At 42.5% G+C, this 27,454-nt stretch overlaps 1 protein-coding gene across 3 annotated transcripts in view; it reads right to left on the minus strand.

The window, feature by feature from the left end:
- The window catches only part of LOC104350969 (uncharacterized), a 102,496-nt gene that overhangs the window by 38,545 nt on the left and 36,497 nt on the right, over positions 1 to 27,454 (minus strand). For 2 of the 3 annotated variants that reach the window (XM_086465004.1, XM_086465005.1), the window contains exons 2-6: positions 15,370 to 15,456; positions 7,959 to 7,976; positions 4,095 to 4,142; positions 2,417 to 2,461; positions 1,852 to 1,902 (exon numbers count right to left, since the gene is read on the minus strand). In XM_086465004.1, coding sequence (XP_086321130.1) covers positions 1,852 to 1,902; positions 2,417 to 2,461; positions 4,095 to 4,142; positions 7,959 to 7,976; positions 15,370 to 15,456 — 249 coding nt within the window. The remainder of the gene's footprint in view (positions 1 to 1,851; positions 1,903 to 2,416; positions 2,462 to 4,094; positions 4,143 to 7,958; positions 7,977 to 15,369; positions 15,457 to 27,454) is intronic. The other variant, XM_086465006.1, reaches the window with a different exon arrangement.

Below are 27,454 nucleotides of genomic sequence, written 5' to 3' on the forward strand. Positions count from 1 at the left end.
TATACAGCAATATATATTGTATTACAGAAACAGATCAAAAGGAATCAGTAGTGGAATTTCCATGAACAAAATGTGTTTCAGATGAGCAGGGCTCCCGCTGTGAATACTATGAAGTGGCAGTGTGCTTGCATCTTGCCAAATGAAAGGACTCACAGTTATAGCCACAGTTAAACTACCCATTTATATCGTCATCACCTTCTAAACAGAAAGAATTGAATTTTGACTGATCTAGAGATCTCTTCCTTCTAAAACACACTTTCATAAACATGACTAAATTTAACTCTAAGTAAAATAAACATCTGTTTTCACGTTCAACTCTGAAGATAAGCTCTTCCTCATCAAATCTTTGGAGCTTTAAGGCATCTTCTAGCTTTGAAAAGCATTCAGGTAAGTTTGCAATCAAAGAATAAAGATTTTAACAGCATTTCATAAGTAGCAATACAGATTCCACTAAAAAGGGAACAAGGCAACACTTAAAATTTTTCAGTACATCTTGCACTATCTTTCAGTGAATTTTATTAGGATCACTGAGCAGGCTCTGGAGTAGTAATTTTTTTTATTTATTTTTTTTTTCATCTTCCAGACTCTTTCAGAAGCATGTGAGGTGTTCCACTCAACCCTGTTCTTTTGGGGATCCTTTCTTCAGAAAAGTAAAAGTTGTTCTAGTCCACGTAACTATTAGCAAGTTTTTTAAGAAGAAAAAAGATAATAATAATTTTATGGCATGAAATCTCCATAAAAGCCAGAAACCAAGGATCACAAATTAAGATGTTGCTATGAATGACATAGGTCTTGCTTGTTCTATAAAAATAGAACTGATCATCCAGCTTAACCCACATAAGTAGTGCTACTGATAAATCAGGAACAACGTCACTAGAACAACAAATTATTCTTTAACACAACAGGTTTAGGCACGATGACTCCCTAATAAAGACTAGTTGCAGCTGATTCGTGTTCAGGATGTCTGAGAGCTTCCTCCATGGTACTGTTATGGATTGTTTCAGTTTTGTGCTTAGCTGAATGTTTCTCCATCAGTCTGGGAAGCAGTGAGCTCTGACAGTCTTCTGAAGACTGGCAACACAGGCGGAGGCAATAGCATTGGCTGTTCACAGCTACTAAATTGCTTAAACTGCCTTCACAATTACAGGAGCTGATTATCTCTGTGCTAGAATGGAGTAAAGATTTCTAAACATGTGTATTATATGGAAAAAACCCTGTATGGATATCTTGAGGAAAAAACTGTTTGAACATTTCCTACAGATAAGTACCAGTGCAGTACAGCACTCTGTGCTCTACTAATCCCTTCCTCCACAAAAATCAAGTCTGCAGATGAATTTCAAATATCTCCAAAATAGAGTTTTGAGGACAGCATTCACCTGCAATTCCAAAGTACTTAAGACTTATTTCCACTGACAATTTGCTTTCAGTTTCCTGAGCTAAAATCCACTGATCATGGAGCAAGCTAGCACTTCTTCTTCCCAAATTCTCAGTATCAGTAGTGAAACAGGGGCGCTTACAAGGTGCATACAAGAAATAACTGCATATACCAATGTTTTGGCTAAGTACTTCCTGCAACAGCAACAGTGAACAGCCTTTACCAGAAAGGTTTCTAGAGCGTCACATGCTCTGCAGAGTGCTCCTGCACAGTGCAGACAAATCTGACAACTCCCCTGGCTGAAAGAGTTATTGACCTAAATGTACTCAAAAAAACCCCCCATATGCCTTGAACACAGAACACGTCAAGACCTTGGAAGGATGATATTATCAGAGTACTATAACCAGTCTGGTGGTACAGGGGGACAGTGACATCAGCACACACAGATGCACACTTAAATTGTACAATTTACCAACCCTCAGGCTTCCACGGCTACCCACTGACATGCGTTCATCTTCATCCGAAGCCTAGCAAAAGAAAGTATAAAGACAAGAAAACAATGAAAAGCACACAAGTTACAGGCAGTGAGGTAAATGTTGATGGCTTTGATGGAACAGAAGGAAACAAAAGACATACAAAATAAATGTCTTTAAAAAGAATCACGTTAAGCAGAAAGTACATTAAATCATACCCTGCCCAAGGAAAACTGTCAAGCATTTTACTACAGGATGAATGACAAGCTTGTTCAGGTGTTCCTTGCTCTATGCTCTTGGCCCACAGTCTGAATAAATCAACATTAAACACTCCAAGCAGGTTATTTTCCCCACCTTCCACCCCCTGCCCCCCTTTATTCTACCACACTTGCAAAAGCTCCCCGGAGCAACTGGGGAGAGGGCAGGAAGAAGTCAGGAAGTGGCTTTGGGTTTCGCACTTGCTTGGCATGGGTTGTTTTCTTCTTTTAAAAAGGAACTGCCTTACATAGGTCTGCTTTCTTAATTTGAAATGTCTAGCTAAAAAGAAAGAGCAAAAGTAGATACTAACCGAGGCATTTCTTCGGGCTCTACGGGAGTAACGCTCACTGTCTTCCTACCAAGGCAGCAGAATAAAAACAAAGAGTGAAGTGTTGAAAGGACAGATACACCAACAGAGAGCTTTCAGAAAGACACAGTGAACTTAAGCAATGTTTAGGAGTCAGGAAGGTTAAACCAAATACAGAGGGCAACACCTTGTCAAGTCAGAAAAAACCCCCACCCTTTTTCCCTCATTTGTGACCCCAACTCTCTTCCCTTCCTTTCTATTCTGCTACACACTTTCATCACTTTTGCAGAAAACTGTATTCAGTGACGCCCTTATTTCTATCTCAGAAAATGTTTCAAGTGCATTCTCTGCATCAGGGAATTAGTATACTTAGAGTGCTTTTGTCATTAAGCCTTCCAGTGTGCAGCCCTTCAAAATAAATCTCAAAAATCTTCTATATGAAATAATGTGGCAGGGCAATGGTCTCTCTCTAGCGAGTATCCCAGAGGGGCAAAGCTTGGCCCCTTCTTCCAGACCAAAAGCATCTGTGCTCTGCTTATAGCCTCTGCCACACACAGCACCACTGCCTTTTGCAGGCCAAAGGCTGTGTTTGTGCTGGAAATGCTGTAGGATGTATTATGCTTCAACAAACTGATTTTACATGGAATTTAGAAACAATGATTAAAAAAATAGGGGGAAAAAAAAGAGCTTCAACATTGTAGTTGATGGTTCTCACAGGTGAACTGACTTCTAAGCAAGACAACTACTAGTACCATGGAGCTAAGCTCACCAAACAAGGATTTGAAGAGACTTAATGGCTTATCCATGAGACTGGAGCATCTTGGGTGGATGGTTGGTCTATATGGCAGCAGGCTTTCAAGAAGGCATAGAGCAAACCAGCATTTATGCCAATTAAATATCAAGGGTCAAGGAAGTCAGGGAGTTTGAGACGTTACCTTCCATGCTGGAAGTCAGCTGTTCGGTTTTGCCTTCTTCAGTGCATGCTACTCAGCTTGTAGGGCAAGGCCACGAACAACAGTTTTCATCCGACATCACTGGTAAGTGACTCCATAAACTTACGTTTGAAAGACATTTGAAGCAAACATCTTCCAGCCTTTAGTAACTACTTCATCACATATTACGGGTGTTAAAACAGTCAGATGTTGCTAACAGCCAAGTCCATACCTGGTATCAACCTCACTGGCTTAGCAAATTGTAAAATTGTATGATTGGAAAAAGCACGCATTGCCATAGTAGCAGTAATAATGCACCTGAAGACCACCCCTGGGCCAGTAAGTACAACGGTAACTGAAGAAGCATGGATAAAACTTGCCCAAGAGTTGAAGGCAGATTTGAAAAGACTCAAATTGCAACAAAATCCACAAGGAGTGAAACGAGTACATAGATTCCTTGTATCACAAGTGGCTTTAACAGATCTATATGCTGATCTAGTCTTCAAGTGATAGGGTGGAGACAGGGGTCTACCTGTAAAGAGCGATGGCTCTAACCAAACCCTTGCCAGTTGTCAGCTGATCAAAAGTCACATTTCAGGTATTGATGCGGACTGCAAGAATGCTTGCGATAAGAGTGGAATTCACATTCCCAATACATGAAAATACCTACTTTGTGGTATTTCAAGCTCTATGAACTGTACAAAACTTGAACACGTAAAAGTTGTTTAGCTACGTTGATCAAGGCCTACCATCCATTGCTCGATGTCTCCCCATTTAGTATCCAGACCATAATATTTCTACAGACAGAAAAGGGAAAAAACACAATTTAGATGAGAAAGGCAAACACAGAACACATAGACATGCATTGCTAGGTTTTGGCTGAGCCACACAGCTCCACACACACAAACATGCCAGGGAAAAGCCACACCAAGTGCCACTGCAGCACGTGCGCAGGAAAAGCTGCCCGGCAAGGAGAAAGGGGTGTTTGGGGTTCAGACAGGGTACTCAAAGCTTCTTCTCTCCCAGCAATGCAAGAACCTCAGTGCTGCAGGGACAGGAGCAAGGAGTGTAATGAGTCTTGAATTCCTGACCCATTTAAGTCAAGACTCATTACAAGGGATCCACACGCAGAACACTTTCAGGATGAAAAATGCTGTCAAATCACGTTTACCGTATAGATTTGTCAAACTGAGAAGACAAGTTGAATACAATACAAATAATCTCTGTGCATTCTTATCTGCTGTATTCAGAATTCTCCAGAGCTCCTTCTCAGAGCACATGGCTTTTTGCCTACTCTTCATCCACCTTGGCAGTGGTGGTATCACCAACAAGGATAGAAGAGGACATGCCTCACCAATGCAGGTAAGACTGGAAAGCTCTCTGTATTTCAGTACCAAGTGCCACGCATTTTCTTAGTAGACAGTCTCTTCTGAACCGTTTCCCAGTTCGTAATTTCTTTGCACAACATTGGGAACTTTCATTTCCACCAGACAGCAAACTGCTCAAAGATCCACAAGTTTAGCAGGATTTTTCTTCCTCCCAAACACACACTTCAAATCTATAGTCTCTCGAAATTTGCATTTATAATGGTGACCGTAACATTCCTGTGTGAAGAAAAATCACTGGCCTAAAGCACAGTAATTGGCAAATGGAAATCCTGCTTAAGGAAGCATAATATGTATTTTAGAAAAATTTAGATTATGTGCTTTGAGGTTCATATATTTGTGGAAAAAAACCAAGCCTGTACTTGCCAGCTTTCCTAGAGGCTTGAGGAGGCAGGAGCATCAACAGTCAAAACCTTACGTTTTTTGATAAAAAAAAAATCATAAACTTATTCTATATTAAACTTTGCATTTAGCACTCACTCAATGATATTAATGTAGTTTTACTTTCACCCGTAAAAACCTTATTCACTATTTATTAATAAACTAGAACAAACAGCTGTGTGTTCTTTGATACTGTATCATTTATTCCCACTTCAGAGTTCTTCCTCGTTAAACAACAAAATTATTTTCACATTAAGGTCATCTTCATTTTAACAGCTCTGGAGAGAAGAAAGCCTGTTATAAAGCAGAATAGGCAGTGGGGTGCTCAATTACACATCCTGGATAATCCAAACTGTACAAGAATCTTTAAATGCTGCTGGTTTGGGGTTCAAATTGGGAAAAGGCAGGAGCTCATCACAATCCCATTTATTAGGAAAAAAATACTACAAAATACGGTTTTAGGACAATAATTTGAAATCAAGAAATAAATCCAGTGCATTGCAGATCTAAATAGTACGCAAACATCTCTCTGGAACAAGATAAAGAGACAACAGTTCAAGCTCTTTAACCACATCGCTGTGAGAATAGGGAAGTATTCCCCTCTGCTTTCCCTGCAAAGCACCTCAGTGTGAGTTCAAATACATCTAACACCCCTGTACAGTGCCTAACCAAATTGCGCACAAGTGAAATTTCTCCCTTAAGCTACATGAAATCGGAGTGCATGACATGAACCATTGTTTCTTCAAGCATTACACATTTCCTCCCAAGTGCTCACAGTAGTTACTTCCAGGCAGAAGCATAACACATACAACAGTGTGTTGCAAAATTTTTATGTGCATCACATCCTGAAAATTACCCCTAGAAATTATATGAACTCCAGCTAGTCAGGACTGTGTACATGATCAGAACCTACAGATTATACGCTTTGTAGTAAATCGGGCCAGGTAAAGCCTTATTAGAGGCTTTTTTCCCCCCTCTGAGATGTATAATATTTTCTAACACTAGAAATCAATTTTAAAAAACATTATGAAAATGAAGGACCCTTTCTCACACACAGGAAGAATCCAGAAACCCGCTAACAATTTTTGTAAGATCTTATGCTTCCTCTTTGTACCCTCTGTTCTCCTTAATTTCTGACATAGCTACATGCTTAACAGCCCCAAAAGAAAAATATAAATGAATGCAATCACCTTGAGACTATTTTTAATTTATAATCTTTTCAGTGGGACATCTCACACTGGACTGAACGGGCAGCATCTGAAGTCTCAGGTATTTTGCCCTCTCAGCCACTTCAAATTTCTTTCTTTGTGTGCCAATTCTATTCTGCCCCGAGAGGCCTGATTTGAATGGCCGCATGGGTTAAAGGAAGAAATGGTGCTTATCCATTCATCTGGATTTTAGCTAGAGGCCTTTGCCAGACTCAAGTTCCCTTCTACCCTGAAAAGTAATATTATAATTAAATAATTAATGACATTAGTATAATTGAGAGAGAATTCCAGGACAGATTTGCTCACTAAGTGACACTGAAACTGCTAGACTTGCAAACTCGCTACAAGATGTTGTGAGGCTAACCCACTTATCTTCTCATCCATGTCAGGACACTAACAGTAAACAACCTCCTTGTCTCCCATAGGGCTGCGTCCATACCAGAAGAATAAATTAGTTCCTATAAAGAAGATTGATAATGAGCCTGTTGATCCAGGGGCAGACGTTAATTTGAGTCGCTCAGTACGCAGCTGACTCCACAAATAAAAACAACAGTAAGACATATTTGTCACCAAATTGATGCGGTCAGGATTAAGACCAGAGCACATGATTTGAGTAGCTATCTTCATACATGTATACACTTAAAGAGGAGGACAGCATTTCAAAGAAGCACATGTACTGCTAGGTCAAGCGAGTGAAACATGCAGTTAAGGCAGCTGGAGTGTCAGAATACAAACAAACAGGCTGTGGTTTTAGGAGACACTTATCGTTCAGCAAACAATAAAGCTATCTCAGGAAAAAAAAAAAATCAATAAGGTAGAAAGTGGCAGCCTTGAAGAAATACATGCTTTCTCCCTCCCCACAAAATCTCTTTGGAGCTCATTTCTCTTTCTAGGTGCCAGAGAGTTCACATGGTGGAAGTACTGAACAGCCAGCCATCATAACACACAACCCAAAACTCTCTGTTGTTAATTAGCAAGTGACCTCAGTTAGAACTATTATTATCATCATCATCATCTTTGCCATCATTTGGAATTACGAAAAGAAAATTGGGAAGAGGGAATGGATCATGGTTTAAACTGAGGTGAGAGAGGATTAAGCAACATAAAAGCATTTATAATGCTTAGGTCACACTGGAAGAAAGGCCATACAGTTTATTTACCAAAAGATTCTAAGTTCAAACACAGCATCCCTGATTTACTTCAGCGACTTTCTGCAAAGTCATCTGAAAGTAATTTTTCCTACTGGCACCTGTTAAATGTTTGTCCAGCCTGAAATATTTTCAGCAATACTCAACCTTCAACACACAAATGTCTGTATGACTCGGTGATATATGGAGCCACCATACCCTCCTATGATGGCTGCTTTGCCAAATTACTCTTGTGCTTACTCTTTGACAAACGGTCTGTAGAAAAAATTACGTTAAGTGCCTGACCAGACACATTTTACATGGATCATCTTCTCCCACTTGCCTTTATTATCCATCCCACAAGGCTATGGGAGGGAAAGGGAAAGGGGGAATTGTATGGAAATACAAAGTCTGCTGTGCATCTTCAAATCTTCAGTTTTTTTCTGAAATGCTAGCAAGTTTCACAACGTGGGAACACATGCAAACAAGAATTAAAAGAGAGCAAGCCCTACCTTCTGAACTTGATAGATCTAGGGGAAAAGGGAAAGGAAAGAAACAAGGAAACAAAAGGTAGCATGAATGAATAAATAGCAATGCAATGTTCCATAGCTCATTCTCAAGGGGAAAAAAATAAATATTTTATACAGAATATACAACAAAACACAAATACAGAAAAGTGCACATTGAAGCCCTGTAGAGTTAAGCAGAACGAAAGCAGCGTTTACATTCTACACCTCTTCCACACGAACAGCTAGAACACAGCACCTCAGTTGTCACACCCACTAGGCTCTCCGGAGGCACATCCAACTTTTGCTCTCTAGGCTGCACTGGACCAGAGCCTAACCCAGCTGTCAGCTAGGACCTCTCGCTTTTCCAGCCTCCCTACTTCAAAGTAACAGATGCCTAAATATCCACCTGGGATGACAGTTGTGCATCTACCATCACAATAAAAGCTAACAGCATTAACTACAGAAAATCTGTTCTTTTAAGGACAAATTTTGTCCTTTGCTGATGAAGCATAGTTACAAAAGCAGCAATGCTACACATCTTTCACCTGTGTGCAGCACAGTGTCAGCCTGTTAAAACCCTCTGATAATCTCATGCACATATATTGCCAGCACTGGAGGATCTCTGCAGGTTGCTTTTTCAATTTTTAATGCTTCCATGGAGCCTCACACCACTTGCAGACCCTAATAAATGCACTGCTGACTCTACAAAGTTGTTCCAGTTTTGAACCATTTTAATAATACACAAAAGCATCACAGCTACTCTGATACATCTGGACTTTGCTTAAGTGGAGAACTGCCCTTGACTGATCAGCTTTGTAAACCCACATGAAAACAGAAACATGTTTTTGCTTTCATCTTTGCTTGCACTTCTAAAGCAAGAAACCCTTCTTATTCAAAAACATCGAACTGGCTATACAAATCCATAAGGAAATTGCAGCTTCGTCCTCCCCCAGTTCTCTGCTGAACACACTGCTTTGTATCTGTAGGAAATGTATCACAGACCTGTTCTGGAAGCCCTCAGCTGCCTTACTGCTTATCTTCCTAGATAAGCACTGACACTGAATAAACACCAACAACAGCTCTTTGCTCCAGGAGTACAACCCAGGGGGAACGGTATATTGCTCTGACTCCAATCCTTCAGCTGGTCAGCAGGCGGCAGGGTAGCCAGTCTCCCATATTTTGGAATATTCAGTGGATCCCTGCCATCCACCGCTCTTCTGGGCCACCTCAGGCAAACCCAGATCCCAACACTGGGAAGCAGAGCATAATTCTTTCAGTCCCTGCCTTCCTAATCAGGTTGCCCTTCGTGATCGTGAAGGACAACTGTAGAATCCAGGTTAACACCTGAGAAGCATTAATTCCTATTCCTACAAGTCCAGGGGGGAATAATTAGGACTCACATTTAAAACTAGCATTCCCACACAACTAATCACCTCGCTTAGCTTTTACTAAGAAAACCCTGAAGAGGAAAATGAACTAAACCCTCCCACAGTTCCCAAGACTGCATACCAACTCTGGTCTTTTGCTTCTTTGTTGCACACGCAGAGTGCCTTTCATCCATACACAGAAGCCAACCACCACTGGTTTAGATGTGGCAATTACCACGTAGCTGTTTAACTTTTCAGTGTCACTGTTTCACCCACGCTTCAAGGCAACACCACAGAAGTCTTATTTTCCAAATGCCAATGCTTCAGGCTTGGCATAGCAGGTATTCCTGTTGAGCACAAAGCAACACACACAAGAGGTCTTGTGTCCAGCACCCAGATCGCCAATGGATAAGATAACAATGAGGCCCTTGTTCGAGGCCAGACACCACAGAGGGCAGTGGAGAAAGGAACAGGGACAAAGCCAAGTGCGTCAGTCTAACTGTTCCAACTTTTTATAAAAACCTAGAATTTTTTGGCCATCTGTTAGCTAACAGGCATTACAACAGCTCTGCTCAGAAGTAACTAATGTCTCATCAGTGTACTGTCCTCCTTAGATAGTATGTTACAGGAGAAAATAAACACTTTTAAACAATAACCTCTATTGCAGATATGCCCCCCCTCCAAGTGCTTCACACGATCAACAGACATCTAAGCAGTCAAATGCCTTAAAAAGCACCTTCCTGTATAATGGTATGATGAAAAAAAAAAAGTGTTTTGTCCGCAGTATCAGTGGCAGACTGCTTTCCTGGTTTCCTCATCACATGAGGTCTCACATGAAAATAAAGCTTTTCATAAAAATAACTTTAGAATGGGACAGAACAAGCTAGTGAAGCATGGTTAGATGGCAGCAGAAGGCAGAAATCCAGTCTGCTAAAAACACCTTCAACATTGTCCCTCTCCAAGTTTTCCTGTGCATCTTCACACTGGCTGTGTAAGAAAGATACAGATTAACCATCACAAGCCTCTTTAATTTCTTCCCTGTACATATAGGCACCAAGTTTCATGGTCAGTTTCTCCCTTCCCATTCAAGTCATGAGAATTCTGCTTTTCTCTACTGTTTCCTGCACTGCCTGGGATTTAAAATGGCTTCAAAAAATCCCAAATGCCAGCTGTGCCAAGGTACCCGCTGAATCAGATCAGACTTGCGGGCACCAAATCCTAGCAAGGGAACAAGGGGCTTAAGTCACAGCCAACAGGACGGGTAAGCAGATAAAGAGTGTTTGCAAGTCTTTTGCCCACACTAAAGCCACTTGGCTTTAGTACATTTACTAAATTTACTGCATGCTCAAGGAACTGACTTGAGAAGAAAATAAAACCCACCACAAAGTACTGGTAACATATTTTATTCCAAAGAAATACAAAGCCAAAGGAGGAAAAGTATGTGCAAATGAGTATGCTGGCAAAGGCTGAATTTACAAAAGAGGAAAGGCAAGTTTTGTGCTCTGCCCTTAAAGTGAGAGCTGAAAATGAAGCTAGGAGACTAACACAATGTGCTTGCCTTGAACTAGAAGCACAGGCTCATCTGCTGTGTGAACCGGCAAGGAAGACTCTTATCCTGCAGATTAAGGAGTGGGAGGAGATCATTCTCTTTTCACTTCAGGCACTAATATCAGCTTAAATTGTGGTCTCCAAGTGTCAGTCCTCAAAGAGACATTTAAAGCCTTGCCAGCAGAACACACAGAAGGTACTCCTACATAAAACATTCTCTACAGTTAGCCCTAATGCTGCAGCTTTTACGTATCTTGAAACATTACTGTTAAAAAGGCTTTAATATATCTTATGCCAAGCTTCTAAGAAAAAAAAAAAAACTACATAGAAAAAACCCCTTCTCTCCATTTTACCTGATAGCTCCATGAGAATTAACAATTTGTTACTCAGAAAAACTGAGCAGACAACTCCCACCTTGCTCTCCTGCGTGAACTAAAAACGTGATCTGAATGCACACAAGCATCTGTCTCAGCACCAAACACAACTCTACAGTACAAGCCAAACAGACTGGCCTTAGACTCTGTAAACCTAATGTTTAAAGACCATGGCAGCACGGTATGGTAAAAAGCACAGGACCCATCACTGCTCCGACTTCCACCAGCTGGATGGGTACCAGTGGTATGGAAACCAGCAAGGGAGCAAGTACCATCTATTGTAATTGTCCTCGCAGTTCAGAACATGCATCGGCATTGCCTCACACGAGAGCTCTCCTGTACTAACTTACTATGCATGGAAGCATACCACCAGGAAAGCTACTGTGACCTCCAGATTAATTATTTACATCTTTGTTGGATAACAAAGCAGCCCAGAACAAGAAGTCAGAAACATTCCAGTTACGTTTATTAGGTCTGTGTCTTTCTTAGAGCCTCATGACCAGGAACCCATTCTCTACTGAATGTATACACATGTATGTGATTCAAGAATGATCACTTATCTTAATAAATTGGCATATATCAGATCATGATTCTTGTGCTCATTTTCTTTCTTCAGCTTCAGAAAACACTTTTCATTTACCTAGTTTATACTTTCCTATTACACTTGTACTCATGCTCTCTCCTTACCTTCCTCTCTCTGGGAAAAAAAAACAAACGAAAACAAACCAAAACCAAAACCAAACCAAAACAAAACCAAAACTAACGCAACCCCAAAACACTGGCACACTTATCCTTCTTTCTGCTGCCTGGCATGAGGCAATGCCAGGTGATGAGATGATACCGCCCGTGGAACACACCTGCAGTCCTGCCCCACCACAGCGAACAGCAGCAGCCTTCTACAGGAACTCTCCCACATCTCGCACTGCAATTCAGAGCGTCTTCTTCCGAAAGCCCATTTATTTCTGCTATATAATTTCTCCAACTATTGTTCTACTACAGCAGTATGTTGATTCACACTAAGCTTCCAGAATAATTCTTGGAGTCACCCTGTATTTCAAGCCAAGTTTATTAAAGCTGCCCCTCCAAGCACACAAACCATGAGACTAGTAGCAATGACCACTAGTAAGAGGTACGGTAGCCTGAGTGAGGGCTGAGCCCACACCTGCAGCAAGCATGCTCACCATCACCTAAAGCCAAGCTGTCTGCCACGACCTTCTCATCACATGCCCCTCTTGAAAGGAAAAGAGCTTATCAATAGTGTGGCTGATGATGAACACAATTTTAAATTTCCAAAAGAATAGTCTATGCAGCAATTTCTACTGCCAATTATGTGTTTTACATGAAATAATTTCTGCCAAAAGAAGAGCTCGGTACGATATCATGTAGTCTTCACTATTTACCTATGAGCTTTACTACACAGTTGTGACTAATCTTTGGCACATGCTTCACGCACAGCTAGCCAACAGAACCAGCACAGAGTGTTCCAATAGCTTCCTAATGAAGTTGCTGCTCGTATTACCTACAGAAACACTCATAAGAGAACAAAAATCTCAGATACCTGGTGCTTTTGCATTGATATTTCTTTTGTAATGGCAAACAGAACATCAGCTAAATCACATATTTAGCCTCACAATGCAAAAGTCACCCAATTATTTTAAAATGAGGAAAACGTAGCATAAGATTAAGAAATGTCATTAATACTAAATGGTGGGCAGAAGAGGAGCCAATTTCCAATCCAAATCCAAATCATTAAAACACTCCACTGCCAGTGAGAGCTGTGCTGCCATGGTTATAGCTCGTAATGGTAGCATCTGGAAACTTCTGACCGAGACCAACAATGTAAATACATTCTCAAGTAATCCATGCTCCACAAGAAGCCTGTTGGGGCACGTATATTGCTTTAAGCATGAACAAGTACATACACATGCAATAAATTTATTGCTTTTTAACTCACATAAATGGCTATAAAAAGCTTTCTGAAGTAGTAAAGCAAGTGCTTTAAATTCTGGTTATTCAATATGGCAGTAGTGGGAATGAGCTATTTCTCCTAAAAGTTCACCAAGGATAATGAAGATGGCAGACAAGAAGCTGTACAGACACAAATATCACAGTACATTCTCCTCCAAGGGAAGGGTAGGTGCCAAATCTCGTGTTGATCGCTGCTTGGGATTTTCTATATTTATGTTTTCTTTTATTGTGGCATACTTGTGGCAATGAAAAACTTCCTGCCGCTATCCTTACTAGCTCTACCTTGCATCTGGGGGCTAAGATTAAGCTGTTTGAAAAAATTACAGAATATCCAAGCTTGCAAAATATTAAATAAATGTGTAGTCACATTATGTCATTTATGCCAGAGAATTACAAACCAGATTGTAGTGGATATCTGGCTTAGCTTTCACGGAATTTGGTATTTCAGAGCAACATCCTGTACAATCCAATTTCCATCTATACCAAGTTTTCACAGATTTTCAGATTGCTAACTCTTCAGTTATTAACTGCAGGAGCGCACACACAAGCTCTAGTTTTCATACCAAAATTTCGAGTTACTAGGACACCCTTTGCAGCATCAGCTTTTAATCTTCAAAGGGGTCATCAGCTCCATTAATGTTATCTGCAAGTTAGATGGCAACACCACTGTCAGCTGCCATGACACCCATATTTACTTTGCTGTCTAAAGAAAACACCTGGTGGTTGTTTACCATGGATCTTCCAAAGGCTGCTCAGCAAGTCCCATCACTCAGGCTGTCAGAACAGCAGGCAGCTTGACAGTACCAATGCTTAACCTGCAGTCCAGACCTTCTGACTGCAGCCCCATTGGCAAGAAACATCCTTCAAAAAGCAGCAACTGTAGCAGAAAAAGGATTCTCTCTTCCACAAGCACTGTGCTTGCAGCAACGCTCCCCTGCAGCTCTCAATCCTGGTGTGTTCGCAGGTACATCTAATCCTGCTGGGGCTACAGGGTGCTAAGACACATCCAGACGTGCCTCAACTAGACGAGACGCTCCAGCACAAAGCTGAGCATGAGCAAACTGCCCAAGTGCTTCTTTTGCAGGCTGATTAGTGCAGCCTGCACCAACCCTAGTCTGCTATCACATCCCTATTCACTGTTTAAAAGCTAAACTGAATCCTTCTCTGCATCCTAAAGCACAGGTGTACATTTATTCTTACTATGTATTCCCACACCCTGCCCCCAAACTCCTTACTTCTTCCCTTTCCTTCAAAACCTACTTGAAAACAATTGAATTACGATTACTGTTCGCCCTGTTATGTCTACTCTGCTGTTTCATTAAATGCACATCAACAAATACGAGTTTTAAACCCTTCTGGTTCAGTTCACCTGTGCCAACCCATGTGTGCAGCCCTATTCTAATAGCGCTAGTTTAGCTTCTAGAGCTTCAGAATAAATGCTGATCTCTGTTTCTTGGAGCAGAGTAACATTTAGTACAGCTCCTACTTGTCAAACACAGCAGAAGCAGAACAAGCCTTTTTGGTCTTTAAGACCATTCCTACACTGGAAGACCATGATCACCCACACGCTGACACTCAGGGGCACGGTAACTTTGCTGATGGTACAAAACAACTAGCTTTTCCAGGATTTGGGAGAGAGACACTACACTAGGCATTTAATCCAAACACTTTGGAGAAGGTAGTGTTTGCCAAATTCAGTTTCTGTCATTATTTCTGCCAACAGCAGACCATCATTTTTACAAAACAGGGGAGACCACAATGCCAGCTTCACAGCAACAAAGCAAAACAACTTACAAGTAGAGTCACACAAGGGCCAAGAGTCTTCCATATTCATTAGATTTCTAACAAAGTGATAAGAATCCACCTCCCCCAACACACACACAAACAAGCTGCATACTTCAAAGTTTAATGTTAAACAATGATTACTAACTAACCACCAGTATTTTCTCTGAATAATTATACTTGGCTTCACCAAGATAAAATTCTTGCCACAGTCCATATTTTTTCCAGCTATTTTATTTGCTATTCTATGATCAACATCAGCTCCACGCAGACTATTAATGTTTCAACAAAATACGTATTAACCCTTTGTTCCAGGATTGCAGATTAAATTCAGGAAAGAAGATGATCAAAACACCCCCTAAGCTTTCACGATACCTCTTTCTGCTGCCTCTCCAGTTCCTTCATCCGGATCTCCCGTGCCTCTGCCCGCGCTGCTCGCTTTGCTGCGAGTCTTGCTTCAGCCTGCAAACAGGAACACAGCAATGAAATAAAAGCTGGACAATTCAACACGAAACACACTTGTTAAGCAGGGCATGAAATAAGGAGACTTGACTTGGCAAGACTGTAAACACATCTGTAGGAGTTAATTCCCTATTACAAGTAATGGCCCTGCCTTCCATAACTTATTACGCTTCACAGGCAGATAACACAGTTGTGTAGGCGTTAACCTCAGCAGTTGTGTTTAAAAGTGCTCTGTGTTTCTTTAATTACTATTTGTGTGGATAGAGAGGAAACAGCGAGACTTACTTAAGAAAGGTGGGTTTTGATCTTTTTTCTTTTTCCTGCGGCGTAGATTATTTTCTTATTGGTGAATTAATATGCCCAACAACACACACATTATGGGCCACTTCTCCTAACCGTTGACATTGCGCACACATAGATGGGCACAGCAGTTAGGTAAATGTTGCTGTTAGCACGACTACGTACAACTAAGGCTGAAATGATGGAGGCTAGGGAGTAGGGAACCTCAGAAAACACACTAACTCAATTAAAATCTCCAGGCATCTGTATCCAAGTCCAAACCTCTCTGGAGTGGAAAACTGCCAAGAACGAGCTGGAAGTGCTGGAACATACTATTTAGTAACATTTTTAATATCCTACTTTTAATCCCAGGCAAAACCAGTTAGTGCTATAGAGAAAAATGTAAAATTAGCTCAGGCTTGGTACAGCACGACTGCGAGCAGTTTGCCCAGCCTAATTCAGAATAGCTCAGCAGGGAGCAAAAGGCACTCCTCAGCTAGTCACCCTGGCATTACACCCAACTCCTCTGCTTCCGAAATCCTTTACTGTAGGTAAAACATCCAACTTAACAGGAAAAACTGCAGTAATATCAAGGTCAAGCATACAGAAAATCCAAACACCAGTGCTTTCACTAGCACTTCGAAACAGAAGGAAAACCAGAAAAAAGAAAGGTGTAATTTCCCTTCTGTAAGTATATTCACCACTCAGACTTGTGGAAAAGGGCCACTACCTTCAAAAACACAAAACAAAACATGGAAAAAAAGCCAAAAAAGAGGTACATTGGCTGAAACTTTCAGCTAACAGAAAAGGGCTAATGAAAAGCAAGCACAAGCTGGTGTATGGGGGGACTAGGAGCCTTGCAATGCTGTAGATCTCAAATCCTCACCAACGACAACAAAACCCAAAATATACAGTCACTGGGCCAAAATTTACGTCCACAACACCCATCTTCTACAAAACCCCACCACAAACAGCCCCATCCCTAAACACTGCTGCTGTTCAGTTATCGACACTCTCCTCCATTTTACTGCATCGCCCCTAGACTCGAACTCGTAAGCACGCTGATTCCTTTTGACGACTATTGTAGCTCCCCATTGTGAAAATATGATCTATTTAAATGAACTGAGCTTTTAATTCTTGCAACACAGACAATCTCAGCCTGAAAAATTACTTGCAAAAACAGAAAAACCTTCTCAGGGGGTAAAAATGCCCACGGCAGAAAAAGCACAGGGTTGGTTTTGCCTCCCGTGCTGCTCTCTTTTCAGTTCGCTGCTTGAATTTCGAGGTAACTGGCTCTGCTGTGGACAGAAAAACACAAAATGCACCCATGGTCTTGTACCTAAAACAGACCTCTATGCTTGCGCCCAAAAACCGTCCCCTCTCATCATCACAGGGTGCTGTTAGTTATGGACCCAAATGACGGCAGGCTCCAGGGTGCAGGCATGTGTTACCACAAGCATTTTCAAGGGACCGTGGCTTCAACAGCACTTGCCAACCTGAAGCAGTTCGTGCAAAAATAATAAACCCCACAGCCCTACTGCTGGGCACATACTAGGCAGAATCCCTGCCAGGCAGCATTATGATTTACCTGCAATGTTTGAAGTCATCTATGACACCCACTAGATAAACACGCTCTAAGATGTATGTGAAAGGTAAGAAATCACAGTACTGGACCAAGTATGGTACTGACTTGGCATCATCCATTTCTGTTTCTCTGAAAATAAATTGCAGTACCTCAAGAAGCACTATGGTAACTCTGTCCCACAGTTGGTACTGCTGTAAATACAGGACAGTGTCAGAGACAAGGACTGCTCCGGGCTATTCATCACAAGAGGCTGCCAGGTGATTCATACGATACCTGGTAACAACCACCGTCTTTTGCCAGCAGTCGTTCAAATGCAGTATGTGTGTACCCCATGGAAGGGAATCTTGCTCTGGGGACTCCAGCTCATAACTCCTTATGCTTTAGAGATATATTCCCTCATCCTGACACACAAACTGTTAGTCGTCTTAAGAAACAGCACAAAAGTGAAAGTAAACAAACTTAACTCTGTACATACATTTGAAAATTGCACCTGATCTGGTGAAGAATAATAACATAAGTGCAAACAATTAGCTGTATTTTTCCCATATGGAAAACAAAGGACCTTAAGGTCTCCATAAACAAAATACACCAAACAGCACAGAAATGTGCATCTTAACTTCCCACCCGCCAGAAAAAGACAAAAATAAGATTATTTTGATGCTAAAATTATTGTAGATACTGTCCTTATGAATTTCAATAACCACCTGAGCTTTCACATTAGAAAAACTCTATGCCTGTATGTAAAATCCAGACCTTGTGCTTAACACACACATACAAGTATTGCCCATTCTGTTTTCCTCGTATGATAAGGGCCAAAGGATTTACATGTTTATGTTGCAGAGTTAGATATTCTCCAGAAGTAAGCATAATATACAATGACATGAAGCAATTTGAAAAATGGAAGGGGGAAGGAGGGGGGAGGGGAAGAGTTTAGTAGGTTATTCTAAGGCCTCCCTGGGAACAAGGCTCTCCAGTTCCCTAGACAGTGATACCAATTGCAGTAAGTCAAATTAATTTTCCTTTGTTTACCATCCTAGTAAATGACAGATTACTTGTATGATACGTTTCTGGTTTAAGTGTCCATCCATGGGGTGTCTCTAATTTATTCTATTTCAGCTCTGCAGTCCTCCATCTCCTCATGCAAAGTCAATTTGCAAACCTTTAATGCATGCAAGAGTGAAAATGCATTTTCACTGGGTATCTTTGACTAACAATAGCTTATGTCTGGAGCAAGTGTGGTTTTTATTTATTAACTTTTTCTTTCTATGGCCACATGGCTCTTCAGCATGAAATATCTTTCAATCCAAACAGAAGAAACAATACTTTCTGGATCTTTTTAAATAACATTTAAACTTTAACTCATTTTTATCACATCAAAACAATGAATTACAGAATTGTTCAGGCTGGAAGGGACCTCAGGAGGTTTCTATCCACCCTCCTGCTCAAAGCAGGTTCAGCATCAAATTCAGACCATATTGCTCAGGGCTTTGTCCAGTTGGCTCTTGAAAGCCTCCAAGGTTGGTAGCTTCACAGCCTGGCCAGGCTCTTGTTTCAATGCTTGACCAATTCTCATGGTGATTTTTTTTTTTTCCTCTCCCCTGCATCATATCAGAACCTGCTCTCTTTCAATTTAAAGCCCACTGTGGCATCCTCCTGCCATGCATCCCCACAAAGAGCTTGACTCTTGACTTCTTAGTAACCTCAGCTCATACGTCAGAAGGCTGCTGTTAATTCCTACTTTAAGGTCTGGTGTTCTGCATCAAATACTGTAAGTAAATTGGCTGTTAATTTTTTAAACATATTATCAGTGGTGTCTGGGTGCTATTTAGATGATTACATAGTTATTTTCATCATGGTTCCTGACAAAAACACCAGCTTATTTGTGCTGGACAAAGGTGGTTTCTAAAAAACAGGCCATCCTTCCCCAAAGGAAGCAAAATGAGACTACAGGTGACAAAAAAAAACGCAAGGAGAAAAAATTCTCAGTGCAATGATGTGATCAATACAAAATGCAGTGGTCTCTGATGGTATCAGCAATACAAAGAGCACTGAGATAACAATTCTGCATGACCCAAACACTTCCATCAAGTAAAGTTTACTTTGCTTCCTTGGGTAAGGTTGGTTAGGGAAGACTTAACATGTTCTTACTCGTTATCCATCTCCCTTCAGCAGTTTAGGAAAACAGGACTCCTAGAGCCTACGGAAGGGTAAGTCAGAGCTCCCGAATACTTACAGGTCCCCAGGAAAGTCCTCATCGGACAAACAGCAAAAACAGTCCCCCACCTGCACAAGCCCAGTATCCTATCTCAGTGTTTCCAAACCCTACTCCCCTGAGGCTATGCAGGAGCCTTTGGAGGGCGTTCTCCAACACAGAACTGTATTATGCTATCGTCAGGCTGGTCATTAAACGATCAGCCTGTGCCCTTCATAACTCCATTTCTACCATACTTTAATCGATATAGTTACTTAACCCAAATGAACGTTTTTGATATTCTGCGAGTGGCACTGGTGACAAACCTGGCATTGCTCATGAGCTCAGAGGAAGTAAATCAATCAGGACAGGGAGCAGTCCACACTTACTGTGTATGATTTTATCAAAGTCAAACTGAAAGTCTAGTTGCAACCCTCACGTCCAGCAAATTCTGCAGCGTGGGAGACAAACAGGAACTATTACGGACAGATTATCCTGCGCAGAAGCACAGCTCAGCTACTGACAGGAGTAGCTACCCCAACAGCAAGCCACACGGCATGGGCATTCACAACACGACCTCCACTGTCCCCTACAGACTTTTAGAATAATACATAAGAGTGTCCGATTTATTACAGACCTCTTCCTCAAAAGCAGGGGCATGACTAAGCTCGTCCGAGTTTGCCAAACCACACTCTTTGAAAGTCTTGGACTCCTGTTTTCACATCAGTAGTTCTGTGCTATAAATACCTTGACTTCTTGCACACCTTGCAAACAGCAACTTTAACTTCACGACTTCATGGTTCTTTCTCTGTGCTGACTAAACCAGAACAGGCTTTGCCTGGATGACTTTGGCAGCCCAAGCACTTGTCAGAGCCGAGACCCAAGTCACCTGTAAAGGCAGTAGCAGAGACAAGACACCATAGCTTGCAAGAGACACAGCTGAACATCATGAAACCACCAATAAATTCACACAGCCTTTTGAAATTCAGGCTACAAAAGCAAAACCGAAAGTCTCAAGGTTGCCAGCATAAATAACGATTCAACAGATTCAAGACGAAAAAAAAAAAAAAAACACTAAGATTGAAGGAAGTAATCTTAAAATCATCTAAAAGTCACTAGTGACGCAGTGAGCAATACAGGCCTCAATCAAAAGTGACAGATCACTGGCAAAAACAGAAGACTAAAAATATGAAGCCTAATTACACTCATTACAAAGCTTTTGTAACTTCCCTTTCATGAAGTATTGCTCATCTGACAAGGAGATCTGGCAGCTTCAGCCATACTGCATGCATCACACAAAAAAAAAAAAACCCCAAACCTCCCAAGGGCCTTCTGTAAAGCCCCATGGGCAAAACAAGAGGAGATGGCAACCACACTGCTGAGATGAACACTGAAATGCACACCAGCTGAAAAATGATTGCCTTAATTTATGTAACTTGTTCAAATACTCCAACTATAACATCCTGCATTTTTGTCTTTTTATTGCGGTTGCCCAGAATGATTTATAGCCACCAAGCCCCAAAACAAGTATACTATTCCACTGCAAAATGCTCATTGCTTTTGTTTGTCAGCTTGCTCAGCACTTGACACCCCTGTTTAAGGATCACTTGAGTTTTAAAATAAAAATCCAGCCCTGTGCAGCAGCAGATCTTTACTCTTCCCTAAGGAGTTCAGTACGTTTAGCTCTGAACTGGAAAAAAACTAAGCAGGTTGTAACCCGGTTCACTACTGAAGTACAACTGCATCTGTAAAAAAGCCAAAGCAGGTATTTGATATCAGCCAGAAAGGGTGAGAAGCATCTTCTGCTGCCTGTAGCATGAGGCAGTGGGGGGAAGTGGGAGTACCAGATCTGCAACTGCTGAGGAGTTACCCCCATCCACCACTTTTTTAAATACCGCTCAGCAAGACAAGGCAACGTCTGGTTGCACCCGTAGCTAGAGCTGCCGGGGCTGGTGTATAATGCACAATGGTTACAGAAGCGATGGCTGCCGAGCCCCCAGCACTGTGTTGGGAAAGCTGCACGTTATCATTTTGATGAAAGAATTATTTAGGTGACTTTGTCAGGTAGAGGCTAATGACACACATCCTGAAGGTGTGCATTCTCCGACCTTTTCCCTTATGAAATGTCCCTGAGTTCATTGTTCAACTGGAAGCCCCAACAAACTGCCAACAAAGACAGGAAATTATGCTGCTTTTTTGAGCAGTGAAAAATTACTATATTGACTTACCACATAGCTACATACATATGTTTTTGACCTATACAAAGCACCCCTTAATTCCAACGTACTCAAAATTATCTGCTTCTAAGACTAGTAATCAAAGTTAGTATCATTTTTTGTGGAGGACTGAAGCGTTAGTTTGCCAGCACCAAACCATACTCAGAAAGCACTCTGACCCCACTGTGAGAGAAACTTTAAAACACAAGCCTGCCCAACTAAATTACACCTGCTCACTACATGCAACTACTATTATGTATTTCTGCAATAACTATTCTCAGGCTGACTTAAACTTAAGATACAGCCAGCAAGCCACTTTTGGGGCAAGCATTATTTTTCATGACTGATACTGTCCCATTCCAATATTCTGCATGTAAAGGCTTTTCCTCAAATGTTATACAACTGTTCACTCTATTTACCTAAGTCATATGCTTCATCAGACAGAAGAAATCTGATAAGTTTTGTTGTAGTTCTATGTAATTTAAAGTCTATTATCCATGCAGCACCTGATTTGCACTATTCCTGGAACACAGCTGATCAACATAGCTATCGGGCAAAACAACTCTAACCCATGGCAATGTTTCTGCAGTCTCCACTTGAGTAACAAGTGACCTACCAGTGAGCTCCAAGGAGCTCACCATGAGTTACTACCTGCTCATTAGCATTGAAACAAGAGCGTCTATAAATGACTTCTATGTTTAGAGGTCAAACCAGCATGTTTACGTGACAGTTTTTTGCATCTGAGTTATAAATTCAAACATTCTTTGCACCACTTACTCATATGACAATAAGCCTATGAATCACGCAGGGCTCGGTCAGTCCACATCCTGCTTAACTCCTCACCTTTCTCTATAATGTAAATTAGTATTAAAAAGCAGTACGTTCATGAACCTTAGCCGACAAAAGTAGAAGGATTCCCTTCCAATACTCAAGTACCAGCGTCGCTGGTTAGACAGACAGGCCCAGTACGGGCTCGTCTAACCGCCGCTCTCCCGCTGGTGCGGTGACAGCGGTGAACCGGGGAGTGACAGCGCACCCCTGGGCCGCCCCCGCCGAGCTCAGCCAGCGAGGGCACCCGCCGAGGGGACGCCCGAAGGGAGCAGAGGGGATGTCCAGCCGAGCCCAGCGCTGTGACAGCCGCGCGAGGACGGACGGACACCCCCGCCCCACACCCGCCCGCCGCTCCATGCCACCACGTGGAGCGTGGGGCTGCGCTCGCGGAGCCCCCCGGCCCGGCGCCCCAGCATAGCGCTTGGGGTGGCTGCAAGCGCCTCCGCCGCCTCGCCCTACCTGCTGCCGGGCGGCCGGGCTAAGGCAGTCGGCCTCCGCCTCCATGGCTGCGGCCCCCGCTTCCCGCCGCCGGACCTCTGCCCCCGCCGCCCCGCAGGACACCGCCCGGCCCAGCCCCGGGGGCGGAGCGCTGCCGGGCCCGGCCCCGCCCCCGGGACAGCCCGCGGGAGCTCGGCGGAGCGGGCTGAGCAGGGGCTGCGCGCCGCTCCAGGGCGGCTCAGCCGCAGAAGGCAGCGCGCTGGGCGCTCGTCTGCCGTCATCGGCACGCCTGCCGCCGCTCGCACCGCTTGCTATGCTAAAAGCCCACACTAGACCCCTGCAGCAGGCCTCTCCTGAAGCAGTTTGTGTTAGAGAACGCAATTGCGAGAGTGGTTTCAAAGCTCATAACCTCCTCATAAACGCCGAACAATCCTCATAAACGCCGAACAATCCCCACTCAGCGTACGGCCGCCCTCGGGGCTGCACAGCCAAGCTGCTGCTCGCAACAGCCTGGAAGATAACATCCAGAAACACTGGAAAAAATGCTTATAAATATATATTCACACCAGCCAGCATTTGCAACGCAGAAATAAACCGCCTAACTGTTGTTAACTTGCTGCAATTATATCAGTACGGTGGGGTGGGTTGTGTAGAGCTGAGCTTAAGGCGGGTGATCAACGCTAGATATGCTGATGCTGGTTTTATTATTTAAGAAACAGCATTACACTCTAAGCAATAACACAATGGAGCAAAAGAAAAAGGCCTAAAACACACTAAGGGGAAAAAAATCAGAAGAATTAAGAGAACATAAGGTTTTTTGAATGGCACTAAATGGGACAATATCCCAAGAACAATTCAAGGCACAGTCAAAGCAGACATCATCGCTCCATGGAAATTAGTGCCGTGCTTGATTCCCCCTGATTTCATCCAAATCATCTCTTGATATTCCCCTCCCCCCCCCGATTTCTCCCGCAGAGACAAGAGGGCAGGGAGGGAACGACCAGGGCAGGGAGAATTACCAGAGCTTAAGCAGCTCATTTTATCCATTGCGATTTTGCAGCAGCAACAATAGAACACATGGAGAGTCATCCCTTCCTGGCACCAGATTTTCTCCGGTTGCAGAGACAAGCAAAACAGGTTGCTCCTTAGCAACTAAACCCTGTGCTCACTCTCTTTCCTGGTCAGCCGGCACAGGTTGGAAAGCCCTGTGAAGCCTCCACCCAGCAACTGACCTCAGTTTTTCCATGAGCTGCCAGTACAGAGAATCTGGTGTGGTTTTTTTTTTTTTTTTTTCACACTGGCAGAGCATGCACTGCCATGCTGCTGACAATATTTTAGCTAATTTGGAAGTGCTGGCACTATTTACATCTGGGCTCAACACTTTAACTGGATTCATTGACAGTCCCTGGACCCCAGCCATGTGCTCATGTCCCTGGAAAGGCCAGACATGCTTCCTTTAAATAAAAGGCATCAGGGTATGTCTAACTTCCTCCCTGGCCCTGGGAAAAACCCTGCTTAAGTGAGGGAAAGCTTTGCCTTTGTGAACAGACCAAGGTTTCACATAAGGCATAGAATCACAGAATGGTCTGGGTTGGAAGGGACCTTAAAGATCAACTAGTTTCAACACCCCCTGCCATGGGCAGGGACACCTTCCACCAGACCAGGTTGCTCCAGGCCCCATTCAACCTGGCCTTGAACACTGCCAGAGAGGGGCCAGCCACAGCTTCTCTGGGCCAGTGCCTCACCACCCTCACAGTGAGTACCTTCTTCCTAATATCTCATCTAAATCTCCCCTCTTTCAGTTTTAAACTGTTACCCCTCGTCCTATCACTACCCTCCCTGACAGAGTCCCTCCCCACCTTTTCTGTAGGCCCCCTTTTAGTACTGAAAGGCTGCAATAAGGTCTCCAAAATCTCTACCTTTCACTGAACTCCAAAACCACCCATTGAGCCTAAAAGTTATTTTTTCCTTCATTACAGGGTGAAGAAGCCATCTTTGCTTTAAAAAAAAATAATCCTGAAGTGTCTCAAATCCACTTCAATGTGTGTATGAAAATAAAGAAACTAATGGATACAGCAGCAACATACGTCCCTGGGAAGCAGGAACATAATCACACGCCTCAAAGGTATTGTTTTTTTAATCAGAAAAGTGAGGCTTAAGCTACTATGAAACTTGCTAATTGGAGATTCAACGATACACTATAGCCTTGTGTTAAATTTCTTCCAGGTAAACCTGCTAGCTGAGGGTATGGCAGGGTATGCCCACATAGCACACCATGTGAAATGGAAGGGGCAAGGGAAGCCAGCCAATATAGTCTGCCCGGCACACTTCATAGGCAGCCAACATTCAGTACAGAGAAAACACCTGTAATTTAAATCTGTGTTTAACAGACAACCATTTCATCCCCCAGTATGGCTTTTACTGAAATCAGGAACCAGGCCAACGTAACGCGATCAGGAAACGCTCTCCTATTCAGGTGGTATACCATATAGCCCGAAGCCCGTTACTTAAGGCTGCTAAAGTAGCTGGTCTGCTACATTTCCCTTATCCTCCACCAGCAAGAGCCAAGAATAACAGAAGTCTACAATAACTGAAGGAAAACGCTGGCATGCCCTGCAGCAATGCTTTCTACCCCAGCTGGCTGGCTCACCTGGAGACACACCATGAACCTCAAGGCTGGCAACCCCCTCCGCTCTGCTCTGCCATGCCAAGCAAGTCTGTCTTTTGTGAACAGCCTGGAGTCCAAGAGTGGTTATGTCCTCATTCCCAGACTGCCCAGCATTTAATTTTGGTGCAGTAAACAGTATCAAGTATTGCAGAAATCGAAAAATCATAATCAGCTGTGAAGGCAGCACTTCTCTACTATGGCAGCTCACCCCAAGGTAGCCAGGGGCCAGGCACTGAAATTAATTCTTCAGGAAAAATATGTCTTGCTTTATATGTAGCAGTTTTAACAGAGAAGGAAAGAAAAGGAGATTCATGTTAGCTGTATAAATCTGAAGCATCATAACAACTCAGCATGAAGAAGTATAAGTATTTTCATCTTAGCTTAAAATAGACAATTTGTTCTGATTTTCTTGGTTAATGAGAATTAACGTCCCCTTACATTCACTGGCAAATCTGTACAGTTTTTGTACTGTCACTTGGAAGACGCACTAGAGATGCAAGTACTTCCTATGCAAGGCATAAAGCATGAAGGACCCCCCTTTTTCTAATTACTTTCTAAATAAATGTAGAAGCCAAGATGTTTTTTTTTTATTTGGTTTACTTGAGGAAGTACCTCATACATACCTCAGGATAAATTCAAACACACAAGTGTGCTATGGACCTGCTGGGTAGGAACTGAAGGATCAGGAGGTCTTTTTAATACTCGTGTACTTCCATTTTTTGGTAATACAGAGCTGACAGCATTCAAAACATGTACTTCAGTGTGTCTGAATTGATTTTTATATGAAGCAAAGCCCATTCTGCTTGGATTTCCAAGCAGGTCCTGACAAATTTCCCAAGGAATTGTCTGTACACCCACATACACACTCTCTTCCTCATCCCTCCTGGAGCTCCACACTCCAGTGGATCCTTCAGATGTTGCTAAATAAAAAGTGAGTGCATACAGTTCTGTAACTACAGGAGCTGAGCCACAATCTGGGAAGCCAGCGATGCATTTTACTTGACTGCTTACTAAAGCTATTTAGCATCGTTAAGCTGATAGCAGTTAGCTCTCTCAGAGTCCTTGCCCTTCGAACTGCTGCTACGGAACTTGGGGAAGCAGAGGAGTACTCACAGACCTAGAGAATACTGTCTGAACAGGGTTATTAATCTATCTTTTTTTTTATTATCCCCTCAAAAATGCAGTGTCTATCCAGTCATACCTCCCCCATACTCAGAAAGACAGCCAAAGGATCTGAAGCTTTGCTGAACACTGTTAATTCAATGCACAGTTCTTGTGTCTGCGCATTTCCTATTTGAAACAGGACATTGTAAGAGCAACATGAATTCAGGGAGACATCTAAGCAGGAAAAATGTTCGTGATGGAAATGTGTTACATGTAGTACAATACTAAATTTGGCATAAGAAAAAATAGGCAATGGGAGAGATTGAAAAGGCAAAAAGTCAGCCAACATTTTCATAAACCTGGTAGGTTAACTCTGAGACTGTGAGGTCACTTAGGTACTTGTAAGTAGAGAAAAAAAAATGATGGCTCTTAGGACAGCAGCCCAGTTTCTAATGACAGATTCCCTATTTGTCCTTGGGGAACATACCTGACCTTTGCAAACATGCATACACACAAAATGCACACTTGCACACAACGCAATGCATTCCTCCAAAACCACAGGCCTAAATCCTAAAAATCAGTTTTACAGAACTACAACCCTTCACCCATAACTACCAAGGAGTTGTGTCAAAAGGAAGACGGAAAGCTCATACAGTCATTTTCAAGTTATGTTACAATTACTGATA

This window comes from Leptosomus discolor, chromosome 5 (assembly GCF_034619465.1).
Source record: "Leptosomus discolor isolate bLepDis1 chromosome 5, bLepDis1.hap2, whole genome shotgun sequence".
In the NCBI taxonomy this organism is placed as follows: domain Eukaryota; kingdom Metazoa; phylum Chordata; class Aves; order Leptosomiformes; family Leptosomidae; genus Leptosomus; species Leptosomus discolor.